This window comes from Anopheles coluzzii, chromosome 3 (genome assembly GCF_943734685.1).
Source record: "Anopheles coluzzii chromosome 3, AcolN3, whole genome shotgun sequence".
Taxonomy (NCBI): Eukaryota; Metazoa; Arthropoda; class Insecta; order Diptera; family Culicidae; genus Anopheles; species Anopheles coluzzii.
In genome coordinates this window covers 66319115-66336375 of record NC_064671.1, presented here as the reverse complement: position 1 = coordinate 66336375, position 17261 = coordinate 66319115, and the positions used below count along the sequence as shown (strand labels likewise).

Below are 17261 nucleotides of genomic sequence, written 5' to 3'. Positions count from 1 at the left end.
CGCCGGCACGCAGAAGGAAAACCACCAGGCACCCGGGCACCCATTCGGACATTAACCGGAAGCTGTAGCAGTAGTAGCAGCAGCAGCAGCAGCACCTAGGATCTAGGGATGCGCCGGGTGGAAGGACCTTTCGGCCACAGACCTGAGTGCTGCCACTGACAAACGCCAAGTGCTTCCAATCGGGCACTCCGCTTTTCCCCTTGCACACACACACACTCACGCACCTCACGAAAGAGAGCTGTATCTGGCACAGAGAAACGAACGCCAAACGCCATCAGCAGCAGATGGCTATTGCGCGAGGAAAGAACGATGCGAGCGCTGCGATGTCTGGTGCTTCTGCCGAGTCTGCCGGGTCTGCCGGGCCCAGAAAACCCAGCCTCTTCTCACCATCTTCTCACACGCCGGTATTGCCGTGTACGGTTTTGCTCGTAGTAGCAGATGGCGGAAAAGTAATAGAAAACAGAACTCTCCCTCTCTCGCACACATACACACACAATCCCCCTCTTCTCCTGCTTCGGGAGGTCTAGTCTGAGCTTTGGGCTACCATGCCAGGACACCGGGTAATGAAATGCCGTACAGGGGAGCGTTCTTGGTACACGCTGCTTTGGGCACCGTGTCCGGGTGGCTAAGAAGTGATTAACCCTCGTGCTTCGGATCTCCAATACCCCGACATCTACGCTTCCCAAACCAGCCGGCTGGTCAACGAAGTTTGCCCGCCATCCGAATATCCCCAAAGGCCCACACCGCTCAAGGTTGTTGTAGTGCCGCGCGCGTCTTCATTACTGCCGCCTTTGTCCGTGTGGCGCTTGTACGCTCTGGGTACGCTTTCGTAACGCCAGTTTTGGGGGCCGATATTCGGGTGGCAATGGCAAATGGTGCGAGCAGCGGCTGCCACGTCTGCAATGGACGGGTTCTAGTGTGCGGTGAATGAATACACTTCACTGCCAGCCGCAGCCACAAGCGAGGACGAGCGAGAGAAAGTGTGCCCGGGTGCCGGCTATTTGGACGTGCACCATTCGTTGGGACATGCCCGACCAGCTGCGGTACCACGTGCGCGGCACCGGGACCGACCAATCCGTGCGGTGCCCCGGATGGGACACACTGTCACTGACACTTCTCCCAGGGCGCACAATGCCAATTTATAATGATTTGTTGAAGAATATTTTTCCCACAGAATATGGTCGGTTTCGGGTGCTTTCCTGAGAATGGGACTTCCCCGGGAAATGGGGAGTTTTCTTGGAGCAAACTTTCTGCAAAACTGATGTCCATTCTGATGACAAAAAAGGATGAATATCTCAATTGTATGGCTCAACTTTATGAAGAAATTAGCAGTAATTCACAGGAAATAAAGCATGTCATGCCTGTTGTTCGCAATCGATTTTTCCACCTTTGCAATGTCCTGGACTCGTGTCACATGCGTCCCGTGGCTGTTTTTCGCGCTGCATAACACGGACACTCCTCCAAAATAAAAACTGCTCGATTGGAGAAGGTCAGGCACAAAAATAGAACCATCGAGGTAGGTCCGATGTCCAGATAAAAATGGCCAGACTTTCTCGCAACACCTACGTGGGCCACTGTGGCCTGTCAGATACACGAGCTGGGGAGCGCTAATATTGGAACAATCGAGCCCCTTGGATTTCATCGTTGCACAATCACTGGAGGCGAGCGTGGTTTTTATTTATAGAGTATGTTTTCTAAAACAGGCCCATTGTCCTGCTGGAATGCATGGGCGAAACGTGATTTTATGTAACTGAATTGAATTTATGTAAAGTCTGATTGATTGTGGGTTAAAATGTGTACCTTTAGCTGGAATTCAGCTATGGAAGATATTCATTAAGTTGTTTCAATTGATTGGAATCTTCTTCTATGAGTAGATTGCCAGATGATAAATCTTTCTAGAGATGTTTGAGAAATTGAACTATTTCAACTCATTCTAATACAATTCAACAACTTGTTCTCCCAGGACCAGTGTAAGAAATCTCTCCGATACATTACATCTTCATCCCTCAGCCGTCGTAAGCTTGCCGACATAAATCCATCTCGGGGATGTGTGAAATATGTCATTGTGGATCAAAGATGAAACTGCCCTCTTACCGTCGCACCATCTCTCCAGTCGGAATCCCGGCCAAAAGATCTCACAGTCATTCGTACAGTCCGCATAGCCTGTCCCCATCCCATTATCATCATTCCAGTGGTCCGATCGGCATCTTCCTTGCTCTCCAAACTGGATCGAATATGCGATATCGCATATGGTTAAATCTGCAAAACAAATGTAAACTGCCATAAATTGCCGCATAAATTGCCGCCCAAACACCTCCCACTTGGCTGGGACTAGCATGCCGATGGCTGGCAGGCGGTAGAAGTAGAATACCGATGAAATCATGCAAATAAGCGGAAGTCGTAATCTGTCTTCGTTGCCGCTTTGGGTGCACGGGGCAATATGTCTGCATCTGTCCCATGTTTGTCTTCACTAATCCCCTCCAGCTCTGGCATTGGCTGGGGAGCGGATGGGAGCTGTGCTTTGGGCGGGAGGGTGGAGGTGGATGGGAATTGCAAGACAAAGCGTGAATTTATCGAGAGAAGATGTTATGCATGAGAGCATAACATCACAGCCGTATGTGTAACCTCACGATAATGGTGAACGATCCTTAGCTAGGAGGGGATGCGTATGAATTGTGTTGTATTCTTTTGGGTTTGTTTGTGTTCAGTTCAATGATCACATCGTTTTTATTTGTTTATATTGTATGTAACAATTTTGCCATTTAATTTTGTGAAAAATATTTTTATTGGGTTTACTGTACATACTGTTTACTATTTTTAGGTTAATATTTTAACTACTCTGTCTTTCATTTGTTATGTTTACTTTTTATTTTTCTGTATTGTTCGTTATTTCTTCAACAATGATTATTGTAAAATATATATATTAAAGAGTTTAGTTTTGTTTAATTATATTCACACATTATCTTCTTATTTCCTTTATTTATTCTTTCTCTTTTCCGTATTTCCGTATACCCTTTATGCTATGACGTTTTTGTAGTACGCTGGTAACCATTTTGTGGCAAAACACTCTGTTCATTCATTCTTAAATTCAAAGTATTCTTAGAAAACGTAAAAACTTTCAAAACAAAACAACATCCTGCTTCTTTCAATTTATTTTAGGAACAACTTTCTTTTTCTTCCATTTTGTTTGGCAATTTTTCTATAAAAAGCAAATGATCCTTTGGGGCATTTCTCAATGTTTGGACAAGCTTAGAGCCTTAGAGCATGGCTTTTTTTTTGTTTTTGTTTCTAACATAATTTCACCACCAAACAAGCTGCCCATCACAGTTTTTTGTTTGTTTGTTGCTTTCACCTGCCCAGAAGCGTGCTACTACGTTCCTGGAAGATGGCTCACACAGCAGCACGTGTGTACTACTTCTACTACTCCCTACTACGAAGCGTAAAAGCTGTGTGCTGTTCGATCCGATATCGTATCTGGCGCGGACAGCGCAAAACAGCTCGCGGGAGCACGCGAAAAAGTTCGTAAAAAAGCAGTTCCTATCCACTTCCGGGAGGTTTCAGCCTCATCTTTGCTTTCATTTCGCTTATCCTCTTACCAGGGGTTTTGAACGGAACGGAGGCGTTATTTTTGAAGGTAAACAAAGTCCAAGGAGCTGTGGAGCCTTGCTGTCAAATGCAGCTTTTGATTGAGAACTTGTTTCTTCAATGAAACAGTGCCGTGCGTAGTTGGGGAAGATTACTTGGAAAAGACCGTTCAGTGTAGGAAGCTGTTGTGTTTATACATTTTACATTGCAGAATTACAATATAAGTCGTAAATTCTTCAATCATTTCATCTACTTACCCTATTTTCATTTACCATTTCGATCAAGTCGGTAGCATTATTCTGACTTCAAATCAACAGCATAGTTTTTCTTTTATTTCTTTGCTCCACTCCAACTGTTACCCTGTACTAGACAGCTTGGTTTGATTCTAACCTATGCATGTAGGTACACCGGACAGCAGGAATTGCGTGTGTGCGCTTGCTGTCATTTGCTGTCTGTGGTTCCACCCGGCAACTCTGAGGTTGCGGACACACTCACCCGGTGTCAGCCGGTATGTTTGCGCACCAGAAACAGCACAGCAGATCGGTCGCTTCGTTTGCAGATCTGTCCGGAACCGACGCCGACAAGGAAGCCACCAACCTACCACTCCGTCCCAGATATGCGCCCGGTCGATGCTGTTGATGCTTTCATCTCCAAAAGCTCACTCTCCTCGACCCGCAAACTGTTTGTGCTTTTGCCAATGGGGGTTTGGCGACATCGAGGGGCACGCCACTGGCATCGCCAGGAAACAAACACACACGACACAGGTCTGGACGGCTGCCGGAGACAGGACAATATGGGGTGCAGGGCAGGGAGGGAGGCCCATATTTATAATGAGACTGACCGCACGATACCGAATACTGGGGCCGGAAATATATCGTAAATAAATATTTTGCAGGCCGAAATGTTTATGACGCGTCCGCTGCGGGACCCCTTTGCCGGTTTGGAGCGGTACGGGCTTTTTGTGTGTTGCCAGCACGCGGGTGGAGGTGGCGGTGGTGGTCAGTCCATGCCATACAGTGGTTGTGACCGTTCATGTGCCTGTACACTCTCTGCATGTGATCTGGTTTTGTTTTTGTTCTCTTTTTTTCGATTTCGTTGTTATTGTTCGTGTTGTCCCTGCGTTTTTGTCTGGGCATTCTTGGGCGCTAGTTTTGCGTTAGGGTTGCTGAACTGTTTGTAGGCGCTCCAGAACGCCCCGAAGCTATGCAATCCGGCAGGTCGAACGCATCGATGAGTGTTCCGTTTAAGATAGCGCACGCGAAGGGGAGGAAATGATGCTGACTGGCAAGGGAAATAGCTCATGTTTTGCTGCTGCTGCTGTGTACCAGTGTACCTCGACTCGGCTGTGTCTGTGGGACTTGTGCAGCATGTTTGTTAAAGTCCACAAGAAACTATTCGGCATACAATTGGAAATAAATTCCAGCGTTAGAGCGTCGGGAATAGATAAAAATGCCTATAAGAACATGCTGCAGACACATTTTTATTCCAATTTCAATGAATCGGCTTCTTTGTGGTGCCGATGTTTGCCTTTCCCTGCCTGTCGGACTCTTTCTCCATTTTCGTGTGTGTGTTTACCATCGCAAACGCGTGTTGCAAACGGAATGTGTATTTAATTAATAGCGCAGCAACCAATTCAAATAATGTAACAAGTGAACGCGGCCATCGTTTATTAGCTTCGATTGGGTTAGTTTAATAAAGGTGGCTGTGCGGTACTTTTTAAATTTATTGTTTTGCATGTAAAGCTGATTGAGTCTAGGGAAAATGTTATCTTCGTCAATATAAAATAACAAATGTTTACTTAGCCTATGTTTCGTTAAGCTAAGCCGACGCTAGACAAACATCTCAACAGTTTGGCACAGTTGTTTATGTTTGTTTTTATGAGTTTTGTTTTCGGCCCATCAAGCGATCTTAGCATTATTACTCATCGTCTTTACAGTCAATATTTTATCATGTATTCTCATTTCAGGCGTTTTATTTTATATTACTTCTTTAAAAAAAATGTCTTTCTGCATGTTCAGGCACAGCCCTGTCACTTCATATCGTGCTTAACGAAACCCGAACATTCTTCGTTCTATTTCGAGTGTTCGGCTCGATCGAGTAGTTTATAAATAACAGTGTATGTCGCGAATAAACGCTCTGTTCCAATTTTGCTGCACAACGAATAACTGCTGGTAAATATTAAAGGTTTGAAGGTTACACCGAAACGCGGAAAATAAATTATCCGAAATAGTGAGATTTAACATTGGTGCCGTGACCAGGATTAAGACGAATCTGGTTTTCTGAATCTTAATTATTCTCGCGATAATCACTGTTTGCGCGCGTGTAACTGTGCTTTAGTCGCCTCACAATCGACCAAGCTCATTGTGTATGCGAAATTTAGCACCTTTTTCCTGCAAGAACTGCATTATGCCCGTCCAAGTTGCTGGTTTATCGTCCAGAAGGACAGTATTACTCGCGGTATTGGCCAGTCACGAAAGGTTTCTGAGTTTCTTTTTCCCAGAACGGGATGCAATCGAAATAGACATTCGCATTGCAAAGCTCAAACTACTTTCCACCGAGCTTGAAACAATTCAGTCGAAATTAGAAGATGCAGCAGTATCAAACGAAGAGCAGATCGCCCAAAATGCAGCTTTACGCGAAGATTTTGAGCCTCGTTTGATTCGTGTTGAGGCCTTGTTGAAGGCAAAACGATGCATCCAACTAAATGCAAACACTCCGCAAATCACAAGCATCAAGCCTTTGGGAGGGTTACAGCTGCCCACCATCGCGCTTCCCAAATTATGTGGTAGCTACACTAATACAAACAGAGCCACAGCGACACCTTGCGGAAAAGAAACAAGCTACCAACATAAACCCGCAAAACACACACTCACATACACTCCGCACTCCACCAGCACATTTGCCACTGCACCAACGCCAGCTGCGCCAAATGCTCCTGCGTGGAAAGCACAAAACACCGGTACATTTTCCACTGCACCGACGTCAGCTGCGCAAAATGTTCCCGCGTGTTGCACATACAGCATCGGTTCATTTTCCACTGCGATCAAGCCAGCTGCGCAAAATGCTCCGGTGACACACACACAACACACTAACGATCACACGGCAAGCACACAAAGAAGCGACAATACAGCTCTAAGACAAACTCCCGAAAAGGTTGTCTCAAACTGCAGTTGCGAACACTAGCGATGTACATGCTATTGTGCATCCTACACTATTGGATGTTGCATCCCAGCCTAACCTGATGAGCAATCGATTCTCTCAAAGGTTAAGAATCAAACCGAGTGTAGTCAGCATCACTCAGATTGGCGTGGTACAATTTTCTACTCCGGTGCGAAAAACGGTGCGTGCGAAGATTGTCCCCTCTTTCGAGCTGCATGCTGATTTGCTGATTGGCGACCAATTGATACACGATTTGCCAGCATTTGCTATGCCATGGGCAGCATACATGGTATCACGACAAGAAGTCATAAGCATCGGACACCACCTACGAAATTATCTGCTTACCTACGAAGCAAAGCATCCAGTCTTGCCTCCTGAAAGCCAGCCTGAAGCTTCGTCAGCGATCATTGCTGTCGACGGCACTTCTTGCGATGTCCGTGAGATCACCTTTACTCAGCTGCGCACGAGCATATTCTGGAATTTGCAACTGATGGTGCAGCGCTTCCAGCAAAGGTGTTTGTTTCAGTCGACGCCTACAAAAATGCAACGCGGTAATTCGAATGGTACGATAACAACTTACGCGCTAAACGTTTCATCCCGAGGATCGGTTCCTCTAATCGATTCCTCTACCCGCTGGCCTATTGAGCGCTTCAGCCGTGCTCACGCCTGCGACAGTAAGCTGGCATGAGTAGTATTGCTGCACACACAACGAAATGTAATTTGTATTTTCACTGCAGAAAGACGAGAGCACATACATCTAATTTCCGTTTATTTTGATTGTTTTTGTTTGGTTTGTTGACTTGCGTCAAGGGTGGAAGGATGTTCAGGCACAGCCCTGTCACTTCATATCGTGCTTAACGAAACACGAACATTCTTCGTTCAATTTCGAGTGTTCGGCTCGATCGAGTAGTTTATAAATAACAGTGTATGTCGCGAATAAACGCTCTGTTCCAATTTTGCAGCACATCGAATAACTGCTGGTAAATATTAAAGGTTTGAAGGTTACACCGAAACGCGGAAAATAAATTATCCGAAATAGTGAGATTAAACACTGCACATGTTTCATGTAACATTTGTTTGTTGTATTGAGGTCTGTTCATTTCTATGGTTTTATTTACGTTTGAATTGATCTTTGTCATCTTTGTAAGTGTTTTTTTTTTGTTTGTGTCTTTTTACTGTTTATTTCATGCTTTTGTTTGTTTCTTCAATTTATTTACCATTTCTTTTTGCTGCATTTTATAACTATCCATCCATTTTCATTTGTTTGTTTTTATATGTTTTTACTTATTGGTGCTATTTTAACATATTTTTGCAAAGGATCATATTTGTTTATGTAGGTTATTGTTAATGCTCAATAAATTAGAATCTAGTTTCGGATGCTGGGGACTTCTATATTTTTTCAGTTTATCTGTTTTACTTTTACCCAATTAAGTAAAATTTGGAACTTAAATTCCTAAAAACCTTTTTAAAATCTTTAATAAATATGCACAAACAATCATTTCTTAATTCCATTTAAAAATACGCATTAAAAGTAAGCAACCTCTTACAGGGTTTCCCACGATTTATTGGTTGGTTCCCACGATTTATTGGTGCGTTCCCACGATTTTTTGGTCATTTCCCATAATTTTTTGGTAGCAACCCACGATTTATTGGTCGGTTCCCAAATATTATTGGTCGGTTCCCAAATGTTATTGGTCGTTTCCCAAATATTATTGGTCGGTTCCCAAATATAATATAATATAATACCGACCAATAATATTTGGGAAACGACCAATAATATTTGGGAACCGACCAATAATATTTGGGAACCGACCAATAAATCGTGGGTTGCTACCAAAAAATTATGGGAAATGACCAAAAAATCGTGGGAACGCACCAATAAATCGTGGGAACCAACCAATAAATCGTGGGAAACCCTGTATTCCATACACCACAAACATACCGATACACTTTAAATCAGAATCACGCAGTTTAAGCGTTTTCCTAACATCACAGCCACTCGACTGCTGCGGAAACCCAGCGCCACAGCGTTTTTATCATCAATCAGTAGTCCAGTTTTCGCTCTCTCTCTCTCGACGCTGGCCAGACGTTTTCAAATTAGAAAATTATCACCACGTGCAAAGGCACATATGGGCCACGCCGCGATCGGTCTGTTCGGGGCAGGCAGGCAAAATAAACATGGAAACAGACGGGCGGTTAAAGGGTGTACAAAACGGGTTGGTATGTAATTTTATTTCCACCCAGAAACGTTACCATCTTTACCATCTGTTTCCGATTGACCCGAGATGCCGTGCGGGACACGAGTGCGCGGGAAAGCTACTTCAAGCTGGACACTGTTTTGTGCCTTCCGCCATGTTTCCCGAGTGTCCCGAGCCATAGCGTACGCCACATACTGTGGACGCCCGAAACACACCCGGAGTCCATTCGATGCGGTCGTGTGTCAATCGGTGAATGGGTTTGGAATGGTTTTTTTTTTCATTTCGCTTTTTTTACCTCCCTCTTGCTTTCCGCTGCCAATCCCCATGCTCCTGTCGGCAGTCATGCCAATCTGGTTCAACGGTTCAAGCTCGATAGATCAACAGCAGACGCGCGCCTTCCCTCGCCACTGGAGCAATGCTGGCGTGCCAGCTGCAGTAGCGTCGGTAGAATCATTTGCACGTCCCTCGCAGCATTACAACACGGTCGGAAGGGTGCCGGCCAGTTGGTCCGAGAGCCCTGTTGGCACCTGTCACTGGCAAGCTGTTTCCAATTGATTAAATCGAAAAATGTTTGAATTAAATAGCGTTTGTACGGGCGATTTAGCGGACGAAAAGTGCGGGACGGGGTGAGGATGGGTTTGATGCATTCTCTCTGCTGTGTCGTTTGTGCTGCTGCTGCTGTCGATGATTGGATTCACCTGATTCGATCGGAGCGATGGGATGAAATGAATCGAAAATCATCCCTCCAGAAACACCTACCAATGCCTGCCAACTGTTCGGCCGTATCGATTAGCTGTCCGTCCGGTGCGTCCGCAGCTCGACTGTTGGACTAGTGGAAGTGTCACTATTTGTACCAATCGGGACGGAAGGATTAAATTTCAATTGTTATTACGCTGATCGTCTGCTGGGAGTCTGCACCGGAGAACCAACCGTAAAAAAGCACACACACACATAGAAAAGTCCTGCTACAGACAATAAATCTCTCGATTTGGTTTTGACTCGCCGGTCCTCTCCGGAACCGTAAGGAAAGTACACACAACCGCCATCAACGGTACCGGTTGGATCCGTGTGCAGTGTTGGCACTTTCGTTCTCGATTGCTACCTCACCAGAGCCCCACCAGCGAAACAAAAATACTACACGTACGTTGTACTTGTGCCAATCGCGTACTTTCCCTGGTTGCAGTCCCTGCACCGATGCTATCTATTGCAGTTGTGAGTTTTCACATGGCAAGCTTTTGTCGGGATTGTCGCGTTTCGAAACAAGAAAAAAAACACGATAAGCGATGCATTTCCCGCCGGTGGCACTGGGTTTTGGCTCTTTTGCGGGCAAGCTTGCGGTATTGAGAAGCTCTCTGCTGGGTCGTTCGGTTTTCTACCGCCAGTTTGCTTGCCGGCAATCACAGTGGAGCAAATGGAGCATTACAATTTGGTCAAATTTGGGAGAAGAATTTTGCTGGAAAATTTATTTGCCAAATTTAATATAAAAATTATGGATTTTGAAGTTAAGTAATGATTAGGGAGGGAGAGTGAAAGTGAATTAAGAAAGCTGATTGTCTGGATATAATTATTATAATTAAACCTAAACTGTTACGAATTATAAAGCAAATGATAACTAATTGCATTTCAAGATGGATCAAAACCATTTACTGTCGAATTATGTTTTTTCTGTCTCATCAATCCACGTTTTTCCAACGATTATTTGTCTAAAACTAGTAAATTTATCCTGGTTACACGGTTATGCAAAAGAATTTTAAAGGCATGCGATTTTATATTTTCGTATGTAATATAACTCATACCTGTTCCTACCAGGTAATCTGTATAAGAGATTTGGTTAGTCTTGTTAGTTATGTTTCTGGTTGAATATGTGTGAATATGATTCATTGATAGAGTTGTGCCAGGGTATATAGTAATTTAAGGTTGCAACGTTTAATTTAACACTTTTAGCATTATGTACGCTTTTAATTTTTCATGTATGCTTTTAAATTCTGGAACTCTTCTCTTTCTTTATCTTGCTTAAATTGTCTGTCCCTCTAGATGCCAATCTTTGTTTCTGTCTGGTTAGAGCCTCGGTGATGATTTTTCACCGATATTATGATGTTTTATTGGCTTGTTTATTTTTTTATTAATTTTGAAATCTAAATCTTAAATTGGAAAATATAACCCGATTGAATTTAACAATATTTCTGCGCTTCGTAAAACATCATTGCAATTCTCAAAATTAGAAAAAGCTCAAATTTTTTCATTGAGCTACTAAAAAGCGAATTTAAAGTCAAATATAAAAAGATAGATAGAAGGTCACTAAAAATATACAGAAAATGAAAATAAAAATGAAGTATTTATTTGTTTGAGAAATAAATGATTGAGATAGCAATAGGAGAAGTAAAGCAAGAGAGAATGTGTGCAACCGAAAACAAGAGCTCAAGATAACAGATAGAAAAAGTAATCTGATCAAAGTAGCCTGTTTAGAGGCGTTACTCTACTGTGTCATAGTTTGCACATGCTGCAACAGTTGTTGCTTTTGCAGCGAAAAGGTCCAAGAAACCCTGCAGTAACACCACCGTAGGTCGTTGCTAGAATTTATATTATAGAAGATAGATAGATTACCAAAGTTTAAAAAAACTCTGCCTGAATGTAAGAAATGTATTGCATGTGCACACCCCATCTAATCATTTGAAATGATGCATTCACTTAGGTCATTAATGTTCAAACATTTAAATTATGAATTGATTAATTCAACTGATTCATATGTCTAAATTTGTGGTGAATATACTAGAAAAAATCTTGGCAATTTGCAAACAAAATCTATCACTCAAAACCTTTCTTTTAAAAAATCAACAACTTTAATCATCAAATCTCACTGTGTGTCTGCGCCCTCCTGCAATGGAAAACGCTCCCAAACACCGATTTCACCAATGTTAAAAGGCACACACACACACAAATGCGGTTCTAACTATTGCCACCTCGCCCAAGCACGGTGTCGCCCGGCGTTGACGGTGTTGCGCGGCGCGTAATAGGTTCAAGTGTCATGTTCAGCGCGTTGTTGTGTGCATCGTATACACGACGATGTACTTGTCCTTTCCTAGCGCTGCATCTTCTTTTTTTTGCCCGGTAGCTCGCTCGAAACCATTCTTGATTGCATCGGCACCTGTCCCCTGCAACGGTTGCTAGTTTTGTACGTGCTCTCGTGTCGGTAGACCCCCCATGTCTCGTTACCTTTGCCGTGCCACTCTTGCGCACGTTCAATCACGGCGTTAAAAAGGACGCTAGTCCTAGATGCTGCTGCGCACGGTACCGTAGATGAAATACGCTCGATACACGGATCAATTGTTCATCGGTTTGCGTTTGTCACAGGGCAAACGGGGATGCTGTCATGATGTCCTTTCCAAGCGGGGTAGCGATATACCCTCCACGGGATCTATCTGTCGCGGCGAAACAGGTATCAACAACCAAATTTTGTAGAAGTAGTAAAAGAAATGGAACGAAAAAAAGCACAACCCAAAAGCTCTGCCGGATTTCCAATCCGGACGGTAGAGAGATAACACGATACGCCGTGTTGATGCATTCACTACAGAACGAGAAATATTTCACTCGAATGCAATGGTGATGTCTGCTGCTGCTGTTGTTGTTGCTACTGATTCGACGATACTGTACGAGATTGTCAGTTGCATCGTTTTCGTGATGGGTATGACTGTTCATGTTGCATGTCCGACCAGAGAGCTGTGATATGGTGCAGTTGGGATTTTTTTCGAAAAAAAGAGGGCAATGAATACGTCGATCTCGCTGGTGAAAGCGATTATTGGCGCTGGAGAGTGATACAAAATGGTAAACCGTCCATCACTCTTTGTTAGTGTCTTTTGCACCTTAATTCATTTTTTGTGCTGTTGTTATTTAACGATTTTACATCGATATTTTTTTTAAGTTTTAGTTTAGTTGATTTTACTTGTTTATTGTTTTAGTTCACTGTTTTAGTTGATTTTAAGTTCCTCTCATTTCTATCATTTTAGTTTTATTGCTTTGTTTGATTCTTGTATTCTTTATCAATTTATCTATAAAATCTAACTTTATGGTACTTTTGCCACCATGGTTATTCTTGTCATTATATATTATTTATTTTCATTCATTTTACTTCCGCAGTAGTTTTTATTAATTTTGTTATTGTATTATTTTTTTTTATTTTCATTGTGAATTCTGTTGTTCCAACCTTTATTATGTCACTTTATTAATTAAAATCGACTTTTAATATTTTTAAATAAATGTTTTTCAAGATTGTTTTCCCTTAGTTTATATGTTCTGGTTTTATGTTGATATGTTTGAGATCATTTTACTTCGCGTCGTCGTGTCATTTTTTTCTTCTGTCTTTGTTGCTTTTTCATTCTTAATCTATTGGTCCGGTGAGTTTGCTTGTAAAATCATTCTGTTACACAATTATTTTTGCGTTTCATTTGCATACTTTATGTTTGTTATACTTATTAACTCTTGTTATAAATACTTTACTATTATTCTTTGTCTACATGTGTTTTATTTGTCCTTCAACCCCTGGTCTTGAATTTTACATTCTTTGTTCATTTCATTTCTTTATTTTTGCTCTAACACTTACCTGTGCTTGTGTTACCTAGTTTTTTCCCATTACTGCGCAATATGCTATTAACTTCTCATACACTACTGTTCACATTTTTCTCTTGCCACGCTTCATTTTCAAACACCTGTTCCTCCGTGCCCCATCGGGGTTTTCCCCACTCTCCTCCTGTACATACACAGCGAGTGAGTGAAATTATCCATTCATGGTAAAGTTTTTGGTTATGACAGTTTTGTAATTAGTTGCAAAACTGATTGGTTGACTGAGTAGAGCACCCGATTTAACGTGTTCACTCGGCGTTACGCCCCCCCACCGTCGTCGTGGTGGGTAAAATGCAAATACACGCGCAAAAAAAAAAAACACTGTAACTGAGAAAAAATAGTGTACACCCACCTGCAGCACCGCTCAGCCTTCGGTAGTTGTGAAAATGTAGTGAAAATAGTGCGCCGTGGCACAGCAGTAAACCGCCAGAATAGTTGAGCGACCGAGATGAATGAAGGCTTCATTTGCCTACGCTACTACCGCTCTCCTGCGCTCTAAAAGCGACCAATGAGTGTGTGTGACATTGGACCTATGGAGGGTGGAGCAGGGTAGCCGTGTAAAGCATCGTCCCAAAGGAATCGCTTTTCCAGACGCAGCGCACCTGGAACGATGGGGAAACTCGGTCCCGGGAAGCGTGGTAGAATATTTACTCTCCTCCCTGCCAAACACGGCCAGGTCACCTTCAAACCGGCACTTTTCCACCACGCAAATTGAGGAGGGGCGGGGTGATTTTCCTGTATGGCCTTTCCCTGTCTACTCCCCACGTTTCCGACCCGTGGCTTACAATTAAGCGTTAACCCAGGCGTAGTTCGGCGTGCATACTGGGTTGAACCGATTTTGATTGAAATTTCAATTAATTTCTTTCTTTCCCACACACACACATATACACACAGCTACACACTCACTGACGAACAGACAAACAAGCACACACCCGCACACACACAGAGCTACTTTCATCCGGGAATAACCACAGGTAGCCCTGTCGCTTTCACCAACCCGAAGCGAAAGGGACGGTGAGGCGCCGGGCGGGGGCAACCGAAACGCCAACGACACGACGTCCTGTCAGGAACATTTGACTGATTTTTCTTGTTGTCCCTGGGAAACGGCTCCATCCTCTTCCCTCCCCCAATGGGAAGCCTTTTCGATTCGCTTTCACACAACTGATCACTGATCTGGTTTCGTTTTCGTTTCTTTTTTTCTTCTTCTTCTCTTTCTCTTCTCTCCCGCCTTCGGCTGACAATGAAATCAACGCGCCCGTCCGTCCCACCAAAGGCAAAGAACAATGCCGCACGCCGGACTCACCGGAAGGCGCCCGTGTAGTGGCGCCCCGGTCGCCCATCTCGCCCCAGATCTCGCAGCATCACAGCACGCTCGTGCCGCCCCGGTCGGCCTCGTCACAAGTCAATCGCCACGGGAGCTCGTCACCGCCCGGCACGGTCAACGGTGGTGGTAGTGGCAGCAGCCTCGGCAGCCTGACCCCGCCGCCGGCCATCACGCCCGCGTCGGCAGCGGCCGTGGCCGCGGCAGCAGCGGCAGCCGCCGCCCAGCAGGACACCGCCAAGCTGCTGAAGATCCGCCGGTTCCTCGGTGCGCTCGTGCAGTTCGGCCAGGACGCAAACGTCGACACCGGCGATCGGGTGCGCGCCCTGGTGCTGTCGCTAGCGGTAAGTGAAGGTGGAAAGGTTGTGGGAAAATATTAATTAGTTAGACACTTTACATCGTCAAGGATAAGATGAAAAACTGGGAAGTTCAATGAGGGGAATGTTGAGGTTTAACTTATTAACGTCATTATTAAATTAATATCATTAAATTTGATCTTTAGCTTATCAACAAAAAGCTCAAACAAATGAACAAAGTGTTCATTTCAGAAAATAAACCTATAAAACCGCATTGTATTAGGTTCGAATCTCTTCCAGATTTGTGATGATTACGCTTAGAGCTTTTTTTTTTAGATAATTCAAGAAATCGTTAGAACGATGATTGTAATAAGTTTATGATGATGAAGACTGATGATGATGATGATTTTGTAAACCATTTCAGTAAGAAATGAAGTTCAATAATTTGAGTAAAAATACATAAGATTTCTTATGAGTTTTTGGTAGTTTCTCAAAGTATTTGGATTGGTCTCAAAATTTATTGAGCGATTTTTTTTCAAAACAATTTCGATCATTGCTTTTAAAATTGCTGATAAGATGTCAATACATTGTTGGAACCATTAAAACAGATATGGGAGACGATCAATACATTGAGAGGATGAAACCAAAATTATACAAAACAACTCCTGTATGAACTAAAATAAAGCAGTTAAATCGTTAAGATTTTTAAATAGCTAAAAAACTAACAGTCTTTTACTAAAATTTTACTGCAGTTTCTTAGAAAAAATTAGACAAGATAGAAAAAATCCTATTCAAATAGTTAGAAGTTGTGAAAATACGTTTCAAAAACTATCAGTCCGCTTCTTGAACTTATCCATATTTAAAAGAATGGCGATACATTTGAGGCCGGTAATTATAGAGGAGTTACATCGCTTTTTCCTTGTGCAAAACTGTTAGAGCTCGTAGCACATAATCCTATGATATGATATGACGATCTATATTTGTGATGTTCAATATGGGTTCCTGCCTCGACGTTTGACCCCTGCACATTTAGTTGAATTTATTTCGGAGTGTGGACAAAGGGAAACAAATTGATGGTATCTAAACTGATTTCAAGGTATTCACACCCACATTCTTGGACAGTGTATCGATAGATATAATTTTAGCAAAACTCGATAGGCTAGGCCTCTCATCTTCGCTACTATTGTGGCTTCGTTCGTACCTGATACGGTTTAGTGAAAGTTACTTAGTGAAATTCGGCGAAAAGAGTTCTCATGAGTTCATAAGAACATCGGGAGTCCCACAAGGAAGCAATCATGGCCCTTTAATATGTTTACTCTATGTCGTTTTTCGAATGTATGGACGACTTATAGATTTTATATCTGTCTCTTGCTGAGCCGAACGCGGTAGCCAAGAAAATAAAAACAAATTAAAAAATTATTAAAAGTGTTTGTTTTAACACTGTTTACACCAGTAAAGGATTAGTAGCTTACACTTGAGAACTCTTTTATTTCATACAATTAATGCATTCATTAAAAAAAATCTTCCGTTAAGGTTTTAGCTTGTATCTTACATCTACATTTCTTGAATTATAATACTAAAATAAACAGAACAAATAAAAATAAACCCAAACAAAAAGAAATTGTAAACTTTAAAAGGAAATGGAAAAATGCGTAAGTGAAGAAGGATAGGATAGGGCCCGAGAGCGAAAAGTGGTAAAGCAAGAGTTACGAACCTAAAGATCATTAGTGTAGTTACACTATCTAAAAGAGGGGTTAAAAGGAGTTCGTAGTTACCTTAAAAAATCCCGACAACAAAATTTATTAAATAATAGATTACTAATATTTTTGCAACACTGTTCGATGATAATTAAAAGGCAAGCTGTAGAACCTACAACAGTTTTAACTGGCGCTTCATGGACACGCTGGTTTTGTGCAATCCTAAAAGCATTGCAATCTGACAAGGCTGGTTACAGTTCTAGACTAAACCCCAATCCAGATCTTCCCACTTGATGCAAGAATCTTACTGCTTTTCGTATTTTTCATACAGATTAAAATAAAAAGTCTTAATTTATCTTCATTTCATGAGAACTAACATCTACATATT

The 17261-nt window shown here is 42.7% G+C and overlaps 1 protein-coding gene across 2 annotated transcripts in view; it reads left to right on the top strand.

The window, feature by feature from the left end:
• LOC120957375 (protein CBFA2T3) overlaps window positions 1-17261 on the top strand; it is a 94204-nt gene that overhangs the window by 70486 nt on the left and 6457 nt on the right. For both annotated transcript variants that reach the window (XR_005751929.2, XM_040379563.2), the window contains exon 3: window positions 14833-15224. Coding sequence is in view for 1 of the 2 variants with exons in the window: in XM_040379563.2 (XP_040235497.1) it covers window positions 14833-15224 (392 nt within the window). In the remaining variant the exon portion in view is untranslated. The remainder of the gene's footprint in view (window positions 1-14832; window positions 15225-17261) is intronic.